This window comes from Pleurodeles waltl, chromosome 4_2 (assembly GCF_031143425.1).
Source record: "Pleurodeles waltl isolate 20211129_DDA chromosome 4_2, aPleWal1.hap1.20221129, whole genome shotgun sequence".
Classification (NCBI taxonomy): domain Eukaryota; kingdom Metazoa; phylum Chordata; class Amphibia; order Caudata; family Salamandridae; genus Pleurodeles; species Pleurodeles waltl.
In genome coordinates, this window is record NC_090443.1 from 208,512,175 (window position 1) to 208,534,167 (window position 21,993).

Consider the following 21,993-nt stretch of genomic DNA (forward strand, 5'->3'; position numbering starts at 1 on the left):
GTAGTTGAAACTCATCTGTGTGTTGTTTACATATTATAGTATTCATACACTGCACATCTTCTCTCATCAATTTTTTTTTAAATGTCTACCCCTAGAGCGTCACAATATTTTTGGGTAGTCTTCAGCACAACTCTTGGCATTGGAGATGTTGGGATAGAGAGCAGAGCTTCTGTCGCGATGTGTGGTCAGGTAGACATGTGGTAGCTTAGTTTTTCATGACTGAAAATCTACAGGTGGTTTTGTTACTGACTTAAGGCCTTTTATAGAATTTGGAAGATGCAGGACATATGCCAAAGATAGCAGATGTCCTGTCTGTCCTACTTAGGGTATATAGACATCAGTACACTCTAAATATAAGAGGGGTCCACTGCCACTTTTTAGCTGCTGTCCTGCATCTAACAAACTATAAATCCATCTCTTGGTGTGCTGTACAACCGAACATAATTGGAGGTAAATCAGTGAAAGATCCTAGTCCAGGAGAACTATTATAACAGGTAGAAAACAATTAAATTGTGGTAAAAGAATATGGAAGATCACATCACAACTGTCATCTTCATCTGCCTTTAGCTTTAATATGCCACCTGTTTCACTTCTGTTATTTGTGATAAAAAATAGTTAATAGTGTAATTTTGACAATTTTTACTAAACGTCTTTCTTTAGAATCAAGTGGAAAGCGTCATTCAGATTGTCTCCTCTCGCCTGATATCTACAAGGCCCGTGTGATTCCACTGCTGCTTAAGCTCTTTAAAGTCCATGAAGAACATGTGCGGATGGTTCTGCTAACTCATATTGATGCTTATGGCAGTCTGTTCACGAAGGAAGAGTTGAAGAATGAAATACTGCCTCAGGTAAGAATTTTATCCATACTCCATATTATTAGAGTACCTTTCCTTCTTCCGTTCAAGCTATTTATAATTCGTTGTGGCAGCAGGAACTAACATATTGAATTTATTATGCTACTTGACACCCTTACTTTCCAAAGCCATGGAATTTTCAAAGGTATGTACGATAGGAGCGGCATCTGAATATATACCTTCATACCTTTGACATAGCCTCTGGATTTATTGAGCCCTCCTACATGTCTGTTGATAGTATCTTTCATGAATTTTAGAGCTATAATTCAGGTCTTTTTCCACAAACGAGAAGATTGGAACTAGAGAATCTAAAAATGATTGAACAATGTTTTAGCAATCAATTCTATCCCACTGCTAATAAATGGAGTCGCATTTACCATCATTTTTGCTAGTCTACGAAATATTGAAACTTATCAGATAAATGTAAACCAGTCCAGTGCCACCCCCAAAGAAAGAGCCAAGCTCAAAATGCTAGGCAGTGTCTCAGCTTGGGGGGTAAAAAGCAATCCAGTTGTGGTTTTCCCCTTATTCGGCCACTTCAGTGAGATGTAAAATGTATCCCTAGGCACCATGAGAAAGGGATCCACTAGACTACTAGAAACATGTCCACCACATTTAGGAAGACAAAACATTGAGTATAAGATTTGTTATTAACACTCAAGGTAATGCCCCCATGCCATTGAGAACACATACAGCAACATTTTCTATTACAAGCTTTGACTACCCGAACCTGAGGGAGTGTTATTCTATTTAATTTTTTTCTGTCTGCAACTCACTTTCCTTTCTCTAAATAGCGCGTGGCATTTCCTAGTTTTATTTTTCGACTTCTGTGTCAATCTGTTTACAACCCTGGAAATTCTAGTTACCAGGCATTTTTGGCATGCAAGTCTGGCCTGTAAAACATTAAACAATGTCACAGTCTTGGTGCTAGGTTAGCATAAGGGATGCACAGTACATGGTTGTGCAGGTCTGCATCTATTTCAGGTATGCCATGTGTACAAAAGGTCTGTTCATCACATTACCCAAAACATTGGGCAGTGTCCTACATGTTGTTAAATTCAGTAGTAAGTGTTTTGTCAGGAGAGTGATTAGCATACAGCCACAGACAAGTGTTACTAGGCACTCCATGTCTGTGCAGTTGGCTCCCTGACCCTTGATTCAACCTTTCTTGTGGTAACCTGGATGGAACCTGAAGTGCAAGAGTGCAGATTGCCCTGTGTGGATGTTGCCTTTCTATGGACAGCATACCTGGCCTCTCTTCGGAAGGGGCAAATGACCCCCTGCTCGCTATTGGGAGAGGGTTATCCCCAACCCAGTTGGAATGTCCCTACAGAATCCCTGCAAAGGTCCATGGCTGTTGGAAAGGGCCTAGTAGGGCCTATGATTTGAAGAGTTGGTGGTGGGTTTTGGAAAAAGATACAAGTACTTCACTTCCTAACTTCTGGGTGACACCATTTCAAGACATCTCTCAAGTGCAGACCATGCTATATTCTCTTTTCCAAATGCATGCTCATATGCAAAGGGATTCCCTCATTTCACAAGGCCACAGATCCATACAAAGATCTACCATGCTTAAAAGTATCTTTGCTACGAAATCTGTTGTGCGGATGTGGGTTTCATAGTAGAGCTCTTGAACTCTGTACAGCGAAGCATCCTAGGAACATTCTTGAGATGGTGGAATTTCTCTAAGTAACTGAGTTGAAAAGGGGATTTATAGTGATTGAGGGACCTAGTTAATGTGGATATGGTGTAAAGTTTTCTTTGATCTTTTTATGTCATATTAGCTGAGAAGATATTTTTTCAGATGAACAACATATCTTCACTGCAATTGAGTAATCTATTGCTCTAAGAGGCAGGTAGGCTTTCTAGCAAGACAAAGTATAATGCATTGTGCTAGAATCATGCATGTTTCATATCATAACGTTGCTTGACATTTAAAACTACAGTCATCTGAAGGAACATGGGATATGGAGAAATGCAGAGATCACAAACTGGAGGGTTAAGAATTTTTGTTTAAATAGTCTCTGGTGAGGGTCCTGAGGATTTCTGCAGTTCCCCCCTGTTTGAGCTCACGCCTAAAAAGGTGTGATAACTATTTGTACTGTGGGATGTTTAAGGTGAAGTGTTTTTTTGGACATATTTTAATATCACTATTTAAGGTTTTGGGTGTCAGTTTTATTTCCTTTTACCTGCCTGCTTGTTTAGCCTTGATTGAAAGAGTTAACACAAAGCTAGAAACCTCTCTGCAGAAACGCTCAAAGAGCTTCTTGGCTGAGCTTTGAAGTACTCAACAAAACCTTCTTCTGTATTACCTGTTCTGTGTGCCTTCTGAAATATTAGGGGACATTTTACTATTTCTACCTTACACCTTGCCTCAGTTTTCAGGCAATAAAAGACTTGCAATTTATCTTCCAGTTGCCCCAATCCAATTGCAGATCCATGAATCCTACATCTGTGCCCACAGAAATGGATAACTGAAGACTAGACAAACAGAAGTGGAACATCTGATCCATAAGCTTTCTTACGCTAAGGGCCATCAGTAATGTTGTCTTTAGGGAGAGGCATGCAGAAGAATTGTGGGACAAAATAGGGAGAGCTGTACATTCTCCATCTAAGTAAGAAGCATGAGAGCTTCCCCTGTTGTAAGTGGGGTCGCTTGGCTTTGTGTCACGTAATAGTTGTAATTAGAGATCAGAGTATTAGAAATACGGTCACTTAGCACTGAATTTGACAATAAAAAGACCTGTCATCTGGAAGTGCGGGAAGAGGCATGAATGCCTTCGAACAGCATTTTAGAAAAGGCCCCCACTGACTGATGTAGAAAACCCACATGCAAGTCCAACCTTGAAGCCATGTAACAATATTTCTAGCCACTTTCAAGGATAGTAAAAAATGATCGACAGTTGACTAAGAACCCTTCTAGACTTGATTCCTCTTTTCCTGGACTTGTCTTGGTGGGAATAAGCATTTTTCAATAGAGGTAAACAGTTACCAGGAGCTGGTCAGAGTCTGTAAAATCAGGCGACAGCACAAAATCTGAGTACCTCCGCCTGTGCTGCAGCTGAAAACAATTACTGCAAATCTGATTGATAATACTGGGACATTGGGTCCAATATATCCTTGCAACAGTAGGTTAAGATTGTTCTGGCGTGCTCTTTTCGTCTGGTTGTTCCTCAGTTAATTAATATAGACAAGAAGGTCTTACTACCTTTTGTGAATCTTTGTAGACATGAGAGGTACTCAAAGGGCGTTAGTGCGATGATGGTAATTCTTTGCCCCCAATACTGTTTTCACAGTGCTTAATTGGTGATCATTGTTAGGGAAAATAACAGAAAATTCCCCAGGTTTAATTCAGAAGACGGGCACAGCTGGCACCATTTCTCACCATACAGAAAAAAGAATACATCAAAGATTTTCACTGAAAACTGCAGAAAATGGATTTGTGTCTTCTCTAAACTACAGACTGGCTGGTATGGACCCCATAAGTGAAGTAAAATAAACTAGCAAGAGATGACGATTTGTTAAGTTATGTTGTGTTATGCTATGGTAAAGGAGCTTATAAAGTGCTTTGCTGCCCAGACAGGGGTGTCCTGGTGCTAAGACTACAGGGGACAACAGCGCTAAATCTTGAAAAGACTAGGCTAGTCATTAGCTTATTTTTAAATTGCAGATAACTGGGTTTCTTGCTGGGAACTAGAGGCAGCTCATTCTATTCTTTTAGAGCAAGTTAAGAGAACGCTTAGCCTCTACATCTACAACGATGTTTTCAAGGGTTGAAAAGAAGACTGGCAGAGGTGGATCGCAAAGGCCTGACAATGGAAGTGAATTTTTCAGAAAAATATTTAGGTCCATTTCCATAGCGAACCTAAACCAGGTAAAGAGTCTTTTTTTAATTTTTTTAAATAGCGCTTTTCCTTAGTTGGAGACAGTGCAGACTCAGCAAAAAAAAAGGGGTAATGATGCTACTAGGAATACTTGGAAGATTTAAATGCCACCTGGCAGCCGCATTCTATATTCTACAAAATTACACATGCTGTTTTAGAGGAATGCCATTAAGAGTTGCTGTAATGTAAATTGGATAGGACAACAGCACGGTTTGTTACTTCCCTGACCGTTAGAGGTAGATCTTTGAAAAAATCCTTGAGGAACAATGGTAGCAAATAGTCTCATCTGCATAGCCAGTGATGGGACTCTTCAACACAAACCCAAGATTTATTTTTTGAAAACTTTATTTAAAGTTTATAGGTAACATTACGTCATACCACAATAATTTGTGCAACAGTACAGTAAACAAAAGAGAAAGGAAACACTGATTGGAACAGATTAATTCCTGCAATACAAGAAACAACACTCACCAGACAGCATAGTGAAGTCCTAGACCCCACCATCATAAATCAGTTATATGAATATAATCAAGTTTCGAGAAGTATAGATGATATCACATTTAGAATTTTAAGTTCCTGCCCAAGACCATTGCACCATGCAGTGCTCCTTCATAGATGGCTTGACTTGTTAAATAGAATCACTAAGAAAAGACATTTTCATGAGACTACTTTGTCATCCTGTATCGCATTGTTCAGTTAGTAGTAGTACAAAATCTTTATTCGACTTTCACCAAGTCATAAAAGACATAACAGTCATAAAAAAGATCTCTGGTTATGATACATGTGTTTCAATAAAGAATAAAAGTCAAAATAGATAAAACGATAAAAATATAGTAAAAATGTAGTAAAAGAGGGAAAAGAAACACAACAATAGAAGAAACCTATCACGGTAGATTATATTTTGAACATCTCCCCCATAGATTTCCTTATCTTTAATACCATACATAAAAAATTTGCTAAAATACCACACGTTTCTAAGGAAGAGAGTGACTGGAGACAGGCGTAGGCTGTGCGACATTGGGGGAGATTAATTTTCCTTAAAAGTGGAACAACTAGGCGTTTCCTCTGGTAGGCGTAAAAATGACAAAATAAGACCACATGAATTGTCGATTGCGATGTTTTTGCATCACAGGGGCATGGTTTTAACAAGATTGACCAGTCATTCATAGTTGGAAATGAAACTAGGCGATGAAACGTATCTAGCCGAAGTCTGGTAAGAACATAACGGTGGCGAGGGAGTACCATGTTTGCCAAGTAAGGCTGCATGCCCTCCGCCGTCAAGATTATTTGGTTATGAATGACTGAAGTTTTTTTTGATTCCACACCCCAACGTATGTCTTCTAGGTGTTTTAATGCCAGCTTGCTCAGGTCCTTCCTAGATATCTTCTGCAACGAGGCTGGATTTGAGTAATAGTCTTTGTTGCCCAATTTTTCAAAAAAGGTCGTGATGTATGTTAACCATGGTACCCTTGATGTGTATAATGACTTCGTACAGTCAGTAAGAATGGCCTTATTAAAACTGGTGTGCTCCGAGGTCCAGACTTTATGCCTTAATAGCAATGGCTGCATCTTTATCAGGTCTGCAATGAAAGGAACCCCAAGTTCCAAGTGCGTGACGTACGATGAAGTTCCTTTTGGTACCCTCAACAGATGTCGTAGGAAATCATTCTCCACAGTCTGAACTAGATCACAGTTTGTATGACCACAAATTCCTGCCCCATACGTAACAGCTGGAATGCACTTGGCTTTGTAGATCTTTACCATGTTAGGTGGTGTAATCCCCCCAAGCCTTTTGGAGAAGAGTCGTAGTGCCATCGTTGTTTTAATCAAGTGAACTCTCTTCATCTTCCTGCAGTTGGCCCAGGAACCCAACTTATCAAGAGTTATGCCCAAGTATGAAAAAAATTGCGCGGTTTCGACCTTGCTATCTGCAATAGTGATGTTATAAGACTTCCCGCGCTTCCCACCGCAGTTCATGATAAAAGTTTTTGAGCGGTTGACAGTAAGACCCAGCTGTGACATGTATGTAATGCAGGTTGTTAAGAGTTTCTGGAGAGCTATTGGGGTCCTAGCCATTAGTACTGCGTCGTCTGCGTAAAGTAATGCCGGGACAGTTCGGTTATCTATTTGGGGTAGATCTTTACATTTAGTGGCCAGTTCTTTGTCTAGGTGGTTTATGTAATTGAGAACAGGAACGGAGCAAGAACGCAGCCTTGGAGCACTCCTCTGTATAAACCAAAGGGGCGAGTGCATTCCCCTTTCAGGCCGTACTTCACTCTTGCTCTGCTCCCTGTGTACATTTCACGAATAAATTGAATTATGGCCGGTTCCACCCCCATGCTGTTTCAAATATCCCATAATTTATCATGAATCACACAGTCGAAGGCTGATGATAAATCAATAAAGGCCAGGTACAGGTTGCCTGCTCTGATCTTAGTATACTTTGCAATAATAAGACTTAGATTTAGACTTTGTTCCACTGTTCCGATTCCTTTTCGGAATCCATACTGGACCGGGGTTAGAACATTATTTTCCTCTGCCCATGTTTGTAGCCTGTTCAGAATTATTCTCCCTACTATTTTAGCTGTTGTGTCCAGCAGAGAGATTGGCCTGTAACAGGCTGGATTGAGGCGGTCACCCTTTTTATATATTGGGATTATGTTAGAGTCTCTCCAGGATGGTAGGGGTCCACATGTACAGATAGCCCTCAATGTCTGCGTCAGTACAGGCCCCCACAGCTCCATGTTGGCCTTGAATAAGTCAATCGGAACGCCATCAGGTCCTGGCGCTTTCCCTGATTTACTTTCTATTAAAGCTTCCTCTACCTCCTGAAGGCTAAATTGGGGGGTTATGATTAGGCGCAGACTTTCCTGTGCATCGTGGTCGTCGGTATGGTCTAGTGTGTCACTCGTCAGGGAATATATATTAGAGAAATGTGCTACCCAGTCTTCTTCGGAGATAGCAATTTCCATCCTAGGAGTGTCACTGTCCCCTAGCATAGGGGAATTTATTGTCTGACAGAAGAGTATGTTATCTTTCTTGCGACTTGCTATATGGAGGGTTTCCCACAAGTTTGTTTTTATGGTCAATTTCCTTTTCTTTATTGCTGACTTATATTCCTGTCTGCGTTTGCGTATCTCACTCCAGCACCTTTTTGGGGCGTTTAGGGCCTTTTTCAGTCTCTTATGTGCTTGGGTGCAGTTATGGTCAAACCATCTGCACATCCTTTTTTTCTCTACCTTACTGCTTTTAATAGTGAGGGCTTCTTTTATGGTTTGTGTAATCGTTGTAAACGCACTTAGACATTGCCCTGGATGTGGGTTCTCTCTTAGACAGTCTGCGAAGGCATGTTTACATTGGTGTATTACCTGTTTCAATAAAGACTTAGGGTCTATCTGGGCCCACTTCATAGTATATCCATTGTGCGGTGCCAGTTCAATATCATCTGCCAGTATAATACTATCTTCCCTAGCTGCTAAAAGGGGAGATATTAAGAGATTCATACTCTGAGGATAGTGATCACTAATTGCGATGTCATGCAATGAGTAGTTTGTAAGATAGTGAGCGAAGTGAGTAGACATTAGGACATAATCGATCACTGTATTTGCGCCCCTTCCGTTATATGTTGGTTTAAACTGTGGATCGGCCAGAACTAATTCATTTACAAAGGAGAGGTTATAGGTTTGAGCCAGTAAGTTCATTTCCTCTCCTTGAGCGTTATGAGAGAAGTGAAGGCTTGTGCCTATGCCTTCCGAGTCCCAACCACATATCTTATCTGAAATTTCTTCACACGGATGGACATTAAAATCACCCCCCCATATCAATAGGATCTCTCGATTTGTTTTTTCCGAATATTTTTTTTAAATCATTTTCCATTCCCACTAAAATATTGGAGAGTTCTCTTGGAACAGCATTATTATAAAAATTTATAATGACTAAGTGGGTCTTGTGGTCCAGGTTACTCTCTATCAATTGGTAATATGGACTCGTAAATTGCATCTCTAAATTCTGTAGGGGTAGTTTGTTGGAAATATATGTGCACAGTCCCCCTTTAGGTCTACCATGCCTTGACTGCTCGGCAGGAGTATGAAATGTTTTATAGCCATTTATATGGGAGGGAGTTAGGAGCCATGTCTCTTGTAGACAAACACATGAGTAATCTACTACAAAATTGGCCCAAATCTCATTGTCTAGCTTATTGGCTAAGCCTGCAATGTTCCAGAATAGTAAAGCTAGTTCCGGTTTCCGATTAGGGTACTGCTTAGGGTTACGGTGCTGGTCCTTTGGGGGGAAAGGGGGAGTAATGCTGTTGGTTGAGTTTAGTATACGTTTGGAATCATCGTCCTGGGCTAGATAAGGTAAACTCTAATTTCTTACAGGAACCATAGTGTGTGATGTGGCTTCCTTATGTGTGTCCATCCCTAGTATATAAGTTGTTTTGGCTGCTCTTCCGGGGGTAGCTGTCTGTTTCATATCCAGTCAATCTATGTTTTCCAACGTTGAAAGGGGGTAGAATCTATTGCATGTTATAGATAAATCTGGGCTGAGTGAGGATGCTACAGCTTGCTGTGAATGGGTGAAGTTGTTCCCCAATGGTCTTTGGTAGAAGTAACCCAGGGGTAGTAGCGAGATTCCTTGTAGGGTAACTTGTCTGGCTCCTAAGTCATGGATGATTCTATTCACTAAGTTTGGTGAACCAAAAGAAAGGACCACACAATCTCCAGTTAGTACTTTCCTGTTGTTCCCTATCCATTTAATTCTTCTGACCATTTTTATGTCATCAAAAAGGGTCTTCACTGAGCCAGGGCCCATTCGGGTCCCAATCCAATTGAGGGCCTTGTTTCTCAAGGCCGACCATGTTTCGTGTTGTTGATCGTCTATCGGAGGGACATTAGCCAAGACCACAACATATGGTGTGACCTCCAGGGGGAGATGTAGCAAGTCGCTAGGGCGGAAGATATGGTTTGGGGGTTTGTTCCTACTGGTTGTGTTTCTCCCTGAATTTGGGTGGTGATAGGTAGTTGCTGCCCTATGCGTAGCACTACTTGCTGTCTTGCAAAGTGTGGGGTTTAGAATTTTGTTATCTGGAGAAAGATTATGTGATGTAGTAGCTAGAAAGGAGGGTTGGATAGAGTGATACAGCGAGGGAGGTATTGATTGAGTACGAAGTTCAGTCTGAGGATTAATGATTGGTGTGGACTGATTGGCCTATTGTGTAAAATAGGGTGTCTGGTGTTCTCGCGTCCTGGGGAGCGCGATGTACTTCTGGGATCCTTGCTTTGAGTATGCATGTGTTCCTGTTGTAGGGATTTTATTATTACAAAACCTGCCTCAAGCCTAGACTCCACCCCCTTTAGGCGCTCCAACATAGAGTCCAAGGTGGTTCCGATAGATGATTTCAACTGGTTCACTGTCTCGTGAAGGTTTATAAGGAGAGTCCGAACAGTGTCTCCAGCTGAGATTAGGGATTTCTTCCACGTTGGTTTTCTCGAATATTTTTTAGTTGGGGTAGTTCTTAGGTCTATCACTGGCATTGTTTTTGCGGTCTTGTCCACCGGAATTACCTCTGGTTTTCTTGGTCGCTTAGCGACAGGAGATATTTATCCATGGAGTAAATTAGATTTGAAGAGTCTTTGACACAGCCATTTGGAAGCCTTACTGTTGAAAGTCCATCCCCCTGTTCACTGGATGGGGAATTGTGTTGCAATGTTGCGGTCCCTAGTGATTCATGGGAGCACTCTTTAGATGATGACATTTTCCCTTCAACAGTAGCGATTTGCTTATCTATCATTCCCATCGCCCCAGAGATATATTTTAATATAGATGAACTATCTTTTAAAAAATTGGGTTGTTTAGTTTTGAGTGTTTCCTTTTACCCATGCTTGTAAAATGTAATGTAATTTATTTAATTAATTTGTTGGCAGGATTACTCAAGGGGCTATATTTAAGTATATAAAAACGATTACTTCAATACTAAAATATTTAAAACAAGGGGGAACAGGCAAAGCACCCACACAGTACCTTCAGGCAACCAAACACTTGTAAGGTGCCTAGTCCCGATGTCCAGAAGGTTTTTTTGGTAGAATGTCAGGGGGGTGGCCCTGCCCTGCCCTGCCTCTTCCTGGCAATGATGGGCAAGGACGGACCCGCCCTTGGCCCGGGCGCCGCCTGCGTCCCGGGCAGCGGGAGCGCGAGAAGAATTTAAAGGGCTCCTGCCCTTCAGGCAATATCCGGCACCAACGCGCTTCCCGCGACGGCGGGAGCGCGAGAAGAATTTAAAGGGCTCCTGCCCTTCAGGCAATATCCGGCACCAACGCGCTTCCCCGCATTGTTCAGTTGTTTAACATGACCCTGACATTGCCCCAACTCCATTATGTCCTCACCTACCTTCGGATCTCGCCTGACCTCTCCAAGAGTGACTTCCTCGGTTCTGGCCCATATCAGATTTTCATGTATCTATTTTGGTCACCCCCCACAGCCAGTGTATGGCAATTCAGCTTTGAGCTAACACCAGCCCTAGATACACCAATCTAAGTGTTATTCTTTTCTTCTTTCCTTTCAGGTTGAAACTCTGTAAACCATGTTCAGGTCTACATTCAGGGGTGGAGTAGACACTTCACATAGACTGTACAGCAATCTCACTGTATCTTATCAACAGATTGCAGGCCTAGGTCATATGTAAGAAACGGACATCCGTTTTTTTACAGCGTGGACAGGTTGGAGATCTAGCACAGTATTTTCTGTGAAGCTTAACAGGGTCTAGATAAGTGTGATGTAATATAGGAAAAAGAAGTAATTTAAATCGGGCATCATTCAGTTGCTCCCTCACATGGTAGAAGGCGTTTGGCCAGTCAGCACCGAAATAGGGGATTGCAAATCAGCTTCCCAGTGTTTACATGATTTGAGGGGAATATTTTTCTTATCCATTCTTAAAGCCTTCTGAAACTAGGAAACGTGCCCACGGTCCTGGACTATAGTCAATAAAAGTCCCAATGTGTGAAAAGAAGTATACACACATAGGAAATCTCCATAGATCTTGCTGGCGATACCTGCCAACCTAGCATGCTGCAGGATATGGGTGGGATTCAGTCTAAACTTCTCCTGACCTTCAGAAAACACCTCAAGACCTGGTTATTCGTGCAGTAGCAGTTCTTTCCCACTCCCCCCCCAACCTTCAGCATCTTGAGACCCTAGCGGGTGAGTAGCACACTTTACAATTAACTGGTTGACTGATTGATCAAACATAGTGAATGTATCTTTAAGGTGTAGGTCACTCAAGCCACCACACCTCTCACTCACAAGAGAAAGGGGGCCATATAGCATGCTCTTAATCACTGCACCACAGGCCTTCCCACCTGGCTCACCAATTATGAGCATGTCGCAGGCATTGTTTGACCACAAGATTCTTAGGTAGTGTGATCCTGGGAGAAGCCCCCACAGCAGGAGAGAGAGAACTAGTATCAACACCTTGTCCAGGCAGGCAAACTCCATTGGCCAAAAGTCCCCACAGCAGGAAGGGATGCTGTAAAGCTCCTGTGGCACTCCAGCTGCACGGGAAGCGCCCGGGTGAAAAGCGGGTCAAGACAGGCTTCTTGTCTGAGGCCAGAGGAGGCTAAGCTGGGATCCCCCTCTTAGTTTTGTTTCTTAACAAAACATTGACTGACTCTTGTCTTTTAGTTGCTCATCGGTTGATGATGAGCAAGATGAAATCTAACCACACAGCTAGTAGGATGGATTTGTGAGTTAAAGCAGCGTCCTCTGTTATCAGTTTTCTTATGCGTGCCTCAGAGGTGGTTAGTAATGAAATTGGGGCTGTAGAGGAAATAATGGAAGCACAGTCTACTATGTCATATTTGGAGGATAAATGAAATGCTAATGTAAGCCCCATACAACCACTGATTGTTAGGGCTTCTCCTAAAGATGACGGGAAAACTTCCTCCTTTAATCCTTGTGCTCTAAATGACTCTCTGCCAGTCACTACAGATTGTGCTCCACAACTTTTTAGCCCCACCCCTGCTAAGAAGAAGCAAAAACAGGAGGGTGGCCCAACTCTTAAGGACACCAAAACAAGAACAACCAAGAAGGCTGCTACTGTACAATGTATGGAGGAAGGTTTCTATCGTTAGCCAGGTGTAAGTGTTTCAATCTCCATGCTGTTCAACAAGGCTCTGTGTGAACATTTGGACAAAAGTCTAACTTTGCTGGAAGAGAAAATCCGTGGGATTTGCGAAATAAAGTTGTTTAGTGGTTAAGGAAGTATGCAGGTTGCAGGCAAGACCTGTAAATTGAAATATTGATGGTTAGGAGAGTGGCTTGGGTGGGTATAGGTCCCAAATACTTCTTGGGGGACTGTGTGATAATCAATTTTAGATCTTTTTTTATTGCTAGGAACGCATTGTACCGATTAAAGGTGGCTCCTGAATGAGATAGTGAGTTCAGGGCTCCCTCACTGGGGTTCTTTTATAAATCTGCTGACTGTCAAAGGCAGATGATGAGGCCAACAAACACTAATGTCCCAGCGGTGTTAGATTTGCAGTTTAATGCTGAAATGGGAATTTGTTTTCTCCCTTGGGAACCCTAGAAAATAATGATTGTCCAGCACATCCTGGCAGGGTGGTCCTTTCACCTGCAGTAGAGGCACAGAATTCTCCAATGAATGACTTAATGGAACCAGTTCAGGTAATCTCTAATAAGTGTAGTGACTGGTCAAGCCCCAGAGGCAGGGGGAGCTAATCAGCTTAGCATGTTTCCTGGAATATTGCTGGAATTGGTTACAAACGAAATAATCCCGATTTACTAAACTTTATTAAAAACTGATATAATTTGTTGTCAGGAAACATGGACAGTAGCCCTTTTTTTATCTTATTTAAGTGGTTATCGCTCCTTTTGAAATCCAGCTGAACTCTCCTACTCAGGTGGTCAGGGGGGGGTGGGGACTTGTTACTTTGGTGTCCATTGTTAGTCCAATTAGTAAAATTAGAAGCACTGTTCTGACTCCTCATTCTCAGCCATTACATTTTCAAAGGTCAGATTCTCATAATATACTGTTGGTTAACTTGTATAATAAAAATAATACATTAAATAGAGTCAATAATATATAATTTCCATGGAAAGTCAGGAAGTGGTTAACAGTATCTGTGTGGGTGTTTTTAATACCGCTGTATGCAGTTCGACCAATCCTGCGGTTTGTGAAATGCTATATATCAATGGGAACCAGCTGGCTCCCTGTAGGCATCACCAATAAGGTGAGGCTCTCAATAATTTGTGGTGAAATCTAATCTGTCAGTTGTATTAGAGGTTTGTTCAGTGGTGGATAATCCATTGCCTGCATTCACAGGTGAGTGAGCCTGTAGTATTATTGACTTAATTTTGTTATTCTTTTCTCATGTGAGCTGCAACCCTGTTTGTCAGATTTACTAAATTCCAAAATTGCAGCAGTGATCGCTACCCCCATAGTATTAGTTGAGACTGGGCTTAGAACCTTATGCTACTCTAATTAAAAATACGTTTTTTTTCCCAAGAATAAAGGCCTTCTGGTTAAATTGAATAAATGATATCCAATCTGTTCATTACAAGACTTGGTCCAGTTGAATGTGACAGCCTGTGGTGTTTGCTTATAGAACATCTTTTATAATGGGCTCCTATCCCTCTCTTTATGAAACTTTTAAATATCTGATTACGTCAACCAGAGGTCCAAAAGACAATAAACTCCATTGGTGTTTCAACAGTGCTTGTTCCTTGGCACATAAGAAATTATTGGTAACCCTAAAAAAGAAGCCCTGTGAGCCTGAGATAGTACTGGAGTTTAGAAAGAACTAGAAGTTGGTGGTAGCCCAAATAAAGATGGTTATTAGAAAAAAGGTATGGGAGGATCTGGTAGCAGGTGAGTTGAATGAAAACAGATGGTTTAGACAACAGTTTATCTCCACTTTTTTTGGGGAGCCTAATGCTTTGAATGTGTAATGTCTACTAACTCTCTCATGGTTTGAACACTTCTCCAAGGTTTATTCAGATGTGCAGGAAAGTAACATCTTGGTGGACCTAGAAAAGTCACAGGCTTTGGGGTTGGGTATCTTCAATCACCCTCTTCAGATTGCTGAGATAGTAGCTGCGGTGGACACTTGTTTGGCTTGTTAAAAAAAAAAAAAAGGGCACTATCTCAAAGGAATGAGCAGCGAGTGAAACAAGATGGGAAATTAGAAAAAACTAACTTGGAGCCTAGCCATTCTTCTAGCACTCAGCAGGCCACCCTGCAAGTGCTAGTACTAGGAAACAAAACCAAACTAAAACAAAAGTGAGAAATAAGAACACACACATAAAATAATTAACACATAAAATGGCCTACAACTGGGACGGAGCCAGGAATTTCCAAACTACATGGAAATAAATGGATTGCACCCCCTTCAGTCAGTGAGCAAGAGGAGGCAATACAAAGAACCTTTGGTGGCTCTTATTTTAAGTCACAGCCTACCAGACAGCATAGCAGTCTGTTTTGCTAAACACATTTTGTGGGATATTCAGAAAGCTGACCTAGGAATGCATTCAGCCCTTTGCTTACCATTGGGTTCATGGTTTGTAATTCACATTTTCTGGCTTTCTATTTGCTGGCTTTATTTGCTTTAGGCTGCCCAGCTTGTGTTTGTCACTCCCATTGCCTAAAATATGTTTAATGTATTCTTCCACAAACTTGCTTTCTGTAAACAGGCCTTTAAATCTTGTTTTATCTCGTCAAATTTGCTGTGCATTTAAAGACTGAGGAAAAACATCAAGCTGTGTCTACTGAATGAGCTTGGTGTTTACTTTGCTTTTGCAAACTTTAAAGTGAAAGTGTTTATAGAAGAGAGGAATGCAGATTACTCTTCCCATGGAGCCTGCTTTGACAAGGCTGTAACATAACCCTTAAATAGCACATCATGTAACATGCAGATGACAGATATTTATTTTAGATAGGCAGGCAAGTAGGTTACTATTTTTAACACGCAGACCCAGTTTTTTTACTTGCTCTTAATAATATTGTAATCCTTCTAATATAGCACAGTGAACTATAAGGCACATGTGACTCGTACACCTTGTAACCCTCACTATTTCATGCATCAAACATCTTGTACCTTGATTTACATACATGATTTATTGTCAGTGTATAATATGTATGTTATGTAAAGTGCTCTGACACACTGCACCGGAATGGGTAGTGACCTCCTCGGCTCAGCAAAGGTGCCTCAAGGCCCTCCCCCGGGTGACGAGTGAAGCGTCACCCATGGACTTCGACCTGGGCGCTTCAGGTTTAAGCCCTGAAGCGCCCAGGGCGAGTGTCAATCAGTGACACCTCATCACAGAGTGGGGTGGGATCAGCAGTTTCACTGACCCCAACCCAATCTGTGACGAAGTTGGGACTGCTGCCTTCCCTCAGGAAGGCAGCAGTCCCAACCCTCCTGGGACCTCCGAGGCTGAGTGTGCGTGTGTGTGTGTGAGATCTTTTTAAATGAATGTTTGGTGTGTGCGTGCATGTTTGAATATTTATGAGTGTTGTTAATGGATGTGCATGCGTGCATGTGTGTGCGAAAGAATGAGTGTGCTTCCCGGCTGCCACTGAATGGGAACCATTTAAAAGTCAATGAAAAAAGCAAACCATGTATCAAATTTTCGAGAAGGGAGTTCCTAAATGCAAATCTATATTTTGTGAAACAAAATATTTAACAGCAGCAAGATTTCACAAACCAAAAATGGTGCCAGTGAATATAGTGAGTTTAGTGTTCATGGATCAAAAACTCCAACTACTTAGGCTCGCTATATCCTGGATAAGCGATCCCACAATGGAATTTTGCTTGATCAGCCTGCTTTCAGATTCCATCAAAGCGGCTTATAAGTGGGGGAAAAAGACAGACGGACAGGTGAAGAGTTAACACGAGTCCTGATAGTGATTTCAAGTGCACGTCATCCAGACTGAATTAATCAAGATTACTGCATAATGGACGCCAGGGTGCGGAGTAGTGTTGCCTAAGTAATTGGCGGTTTTGATTAAGCACCACATACTCTCTAGTTTCCTGATCTAATGATGACCCTTAAATAGACAAGGGTTGAAATGCCGCCTACTCTACAGCCAATTGAGCCTATTTTTTTGTTAGACTACCAATTGGGACAATTTATCAAGCACATTTATTTTGGCTAGTTTCCAAATTTCTGATGGATACAACTACCTGTGGATTCCTCACCTCAAGAATTTTCGCCCACGCGCCATCTTCAAAGGAAATTTTTCTTCTAGCTCTGCACGTCGACGATGACGTCACAATTGCCCGACTCCACACGACGCCGTATGACGTCATCCAGGCAATAGGAAGCCCTCGTCGACGTGCAGACGTGAGTTCCCTTTTTTCCGTGCCTTCAAATAAAACATTTTCTTCGAGGCTACCAGGGAGCTACAGTTTCACTTGGGTGTAACTATGTCTCAACTGAGGAAATCGGGTTTTAAACCCTGTAACCAGTGTGGGGGTTGAATGTCGGTCACGGACCCCCATGAAAATTGTTTATGGTGCCTTAGTTCCGACCATGAGGTAGAGTCATGCGGCTCATGCCAACGCATGAATCCTAAGGCCCTTAAGGAACCAGAGGCAAAATTGTTTCTTGCCCGTTCGAAGAAGAGGAAGGAGAGGCATCATCGGAGAGAGTCTTCTTCGCGATCTTCGAAGCCTCATTGACGCCATGGGGACTCTCTGCGTCGTCACGATGTGGGAGATTAGCCCGACTGTCACGCCTCCACCTCCGACGACTCTGGCTTCTCCGACATCTCCACTGTCGGTGTTTGAGGTCGAGCCTCATCAGGAGCCGAGGGCTTCTCCAGAGCAGGAGATGCCTGGACCATCATGGCTTCTCCTCCGGCGCTGGTTCTACAGACTTATCCGGCTTTCCCGGCACCGGGTATGGATCCCGCTGCATTTTTAAATGCAATGTTTAAGATCTTTGCCACCATGGCGCCTGGTGGAGGGCATGCGGGTCCGTCAGGTCCTTTGGCCTTTAACTTGGGTGCTCCGGCTCCTTACAAGCCGACACCCTTTATGCCCTTTCTTCCTTCTGGAACTCCTTCGGCGGCGACGATGCCCTGGGCGTCACCCAGAAGGCCTGTGATGCCGACGACATCCGCTGTTCCACGCCGATGGATTCGCCACGGATCCAGTCCGCGGTGAAGTTGCCTGTGGCGCTGGAGAGTCCAGCGTCGGATGGATCCGAGGAGCGGCGCCGTCGAAGATCTTCGCATCGGCCGGCGCCTTATCGACGCCGGGGCTCGAATCCAGACTCCGATCCAGGAGATTGGCTTTACGGCTCCTGGAGGAAGAGGTGTATAGCAGACAGCATTTAGAGGAAGGTGAGGTCATGAAGCCTTCGGGAGACCTTACAAGGCTTAGATACAGCAAGTGTCCTGGACACTTCCCCTGAATGGGATCTGGCTTCCCCAGGGGAGTATACGGAGGAGGCTGCTTCATTTCATGCTGTGGTGAGGAAGGCTGCAGACATTTTGGACCTTCCACTTCCTGCTGCGGAGGTGAAGACAAACCACCTGACCGAAGTGCTGCATCCAGCGTCGGCAGTGGCGGAGCCTCTTTTGCCTTTCAATGAGGCTCTTTTGGACCCCATTAAAGACATCTGGAAAAAGCCAGTGACTTCGGCAGCCGTCAACAGGGCGGTAGCGAGACGCTATCGTGTGGCCCCAGGTGATCCAGACTTTCTCACCAAGCATCCAACTCCTGAGAGTTTGGTTGTTCAGGCGTCGTGCTCCTCCCGTTCAGCTCCTGGTTCGTTCCCTGGGGCCCCTGCGGACAGGGAGTCTAAGAAGATGGACCAGGCAGCGAAAAAGACCTTTTCTTCTTGTAGCATGGCATTAAAGTCTACCATTGCGACTTGCATTTTGGGGTGTTATATTCATGCCTTTATGGATGAGGCTAAAGGTCACCCCGGTTTGCCACAGGAGGTATTGAACCTATTGTCGGACGCTAAGGCTGCGGCGACCCAGGTGATTCAATCTGGGCTAGACACCTCAGATTCAGTGGCAAGGGCTATAGGCACATCCATAGCGACGAGACAGCAGGCCTGGCTGCGTTCATCAGGTTTCTCCCCGGATGTACAGACTACTCTCCTGGACCTGCCATTTGACGGAGATAAACTTTTTGGGGCAAAGCCGATTCTGCTCTAGAATGTTTTAAAGAGAGTAGAGCCACGGCGAGGTCATTGAGACTTCAGGCAGCCACTTCCTCTACTTTTAGATCTTTTAGGAAGTTTAAAGGTTTTGGTTGTGGCACTTTCTTTCGTGGCAGGCTCCATGCTGCAGGACAACAATCTGCAGGAACTCTACCTTACAGATCCTTCAGGGGCAGGGGTAGAGTACGCACTAGAGGTGCCACCCAGCAGCACTCTGCCTCTTCCTCAGGAGGGGTGCAGCAGGGAAAGCATCCTTAGTCCTCCACCACTCCCTGCTCACACGTCTCCGGTAGGGGGGAGACTTGCCCACTTTCTTCCCATGTGGGAATCCATAACATCAGACTCCTGGGTCATCGGCATTGTGAAGAAAGGGTATGCTCTTCCCTTTCGGGAAATTCCTCCTCCCTTCCCTTTCGGGAAATTCCTCCTCCCTTCCCTCCCCATCCCTCCTTCTGTTCAAGCGACCCTCTTCTGTAATTTGAACTGGAGGTGATGTCCCTTTTGTCGAAAGGCGCAGTGGTTCCAGAGCAGGAGAGGGGTCAGGGCTGCTATTCAAGGTACTTCCTGATCCCCAAAAAGGATGGTCGGTTATGACCAATCCTGGACCTGAGGATTTTGAATTGGTTCCTGTAGGAAAGTACCATCTTGCCTGGCATGTTACCCCCATATTTCACTGTATATATGTTGTTTTAGTTGTATGTGTCACTGGGACCCTGCCAGCCAGGGCCCCAGTGCTCATAAGTGTGCCCTGTATGTGTTCCCTGTGTTATGACTAACTGTCTCACTGAGGCTCTGCTAATCAGAACCTCAGTGGTTATGCTCTCTCATTTCTTTCCAAATTGTCACTAACAGGCTAGTGACCAATTTTACCAATTTACATTGGCATACTGGAACACCCTTATAATTCCCTAGTATATGATACTGAGGTACCCAGGGTATTGGGGTTCCAGGAGATCCCTATGGGCTGCAGCATTTCTTTTGCCACCCATAGGGAGCTCTGACAATTCTTACACAGGTCTGCCACTGCAGCCTGAGTGAAATAACGTCCACGTTATTTCACAGCCATTTTACACTGCACTTAAGTAACTTATAAGTCACCTATATGTCTAACCTTTACCTAGTAAAGGTTGGGTGCTAAGTTACTTAGTGTGTGGGCACCCTGGCACTAGCCAAGGTGCCCCCACATTGTTTAGGGCCAATTCCCCGGACTTTGTGAGTGCGGGGACACCATTACACGTGTGCACTACATATAGGTCACTACCTATGTGTAGCTTCAGAATGGTAACTCTGAATATGGCCATGTAACATGTCTAAGATCATGCCCCACCAATGCCATCCTGGTATTGGGGAGACAATCCCATGATTCCCCGGGTCTGTAGCACAGACCCGGGTACTGCCAAACTGCCTTTCCCGGGGTTTCACTGCAGCTGCTGCTGCTGCCAACCCCTCAGACAGGTTTCTGCCCTCCTGGGGTCCAGCCAGGCTTGGCCCAGGAAGGCAGAACAAAGGACTTCCTCAGAGAGAGGGTGTTACACCCTCTCCCTTTGGAATAAGGTGTCAGGGCTGGGGAGGAGTAGCCTCCCCCAGCCTCTGGAAATGCTTTGATGGGCACAGATGGTGCCCATCTCTGCATAAGCCAGTCTACACCGGTTCAGGGATCCCTCAGCCCTGCTCTGGCGCGAAACTGGACAAAGGAAAGGGGAGTGACCACTCCCCTGGGAGGTGCCCAGAGCTCCTCAAGTGTGCTCCAGACCTCTGCCATCTTGGAAACAGAGGTGCTGCTGGCACAATGGACTGCTCTGAGTGGCCAGGGCCAGCAGGTGACGTCAGAGACTCCTTCTGATAGGCTCCTTCAGGTGTCGCTAGCCTATCCTCTCCTAAGTAGCCAAACCTCCTTTTCTGGCTATTTAGAGTCTCTGCTTTGGGGAATTCCTTAGATAACGAATGCAAGAGCTCATCAGAGTTCCTCTGCATCTCTCTCTTCACCTTCTGCCAAGGAATTGACTGCTGACCGCGCTGGAAGCCTGCAAAACTGCAACAAAGTAGCAACGACGACTACTGCGACACTGTAACGCTGATCCAGCCGCCTTCTCGACTGTTTTCCTGGTGGTGCATGCTGTGGGGGTAGTCTGCCTCCTCTCTGCACTAGAAGCTCCGAAGAAATCTCTAGTGGGTCGACGGAATCTTCCCCCTGCAACCGCAGGCACCAAAGAACTGCATTACCAGTCCCCTGGGTCTCCTCTCAGCACAACGAGCGAGGTCCCTTGAACTCAGCAACTCTGTCCAAGTGACTCCCACAGTTCAGTGACTCTTCAGTCCAAGTTTGGCTCCTGTGCACTCACCGAGGATTTCCTTCGTGCACAGCCAAGCCTGGGTCCCCGGCACTCTAACCTGCATTGCACGACCTCCTGAGTTGTCCTCCGGCAGCGTGTGACTCTCTTGTGCAACTTCGGGTGAGCACCGTTTCACTCCACTTCGTAGTGCCTGTTCCGGCACTTCCGCGGGTGCTGCCTGCTTCTGAGAGGGCTCCTTGTCTTGCTGGGCGCCCCCTCTGTCCCCTGACACAATTGGTGAGATCCTGGTCCCTCCTGGGCCACAGCAGCATCCAAAAACCCTAACCGCGACCCTTGCAGCTACCAAGTCTTGTTTGCGGTCTTTCTGCGGGGAAAACACTTCTGCACGACTCTTCACGACGTGGGACATCCATCCTCCAAAGGGGAAGTTTCTAGACCTTGTCGTTCATGCAGAATCCTCAGCTTCTACCATCCGGTGGCAGCTCCTTTGCATCCACAGCTGGCATTTCCTGGGCATCTGCCCACTCCCCACTTGATCGTGACTTTTGGACTTGGTCCCCTTGTTCCACAGGTACACTCGTCTGGAAATCCCTCGTTGTTGCATTGCTGGTGTTGGTCTTTCCTGCAGAATTCCCCTATCACGACTTCTGTGCTCTTTGGGGAACTTAGGGGCACTTGGCACCCACTTTTCAGGGTCTTGGGGTGGGCTATTTTACTAACCCTCACTGTTTTCTTACAGTCCCAGCGACCCTCTACGAGGTCACATAGGTT

General features: G+C 44.3%; 1 protein-coding gene across 1 annotated transcript in view; it reads left to right on the top strand.

The window, feature by feature from the left end:
- The window catches only part of SCYL3 (SCY1 like pseudokinase 3), a 617,362-nt gene that overhangs the window by 385,507 nt on the left and 209,862 nt on the right, over nucleotides 1–21,993 (top strand). Inside the window, exon 8 of the mRNA XM_069231087.1 lies at nucleotides 661–848. Coding sequence (XP_069087188.1) covers nucleotides 661–848 — 188 coding nt within the window. The remainder of the gene's footprint in view (nucleotides 1–660; nucleotides 849–21,993) is intronic.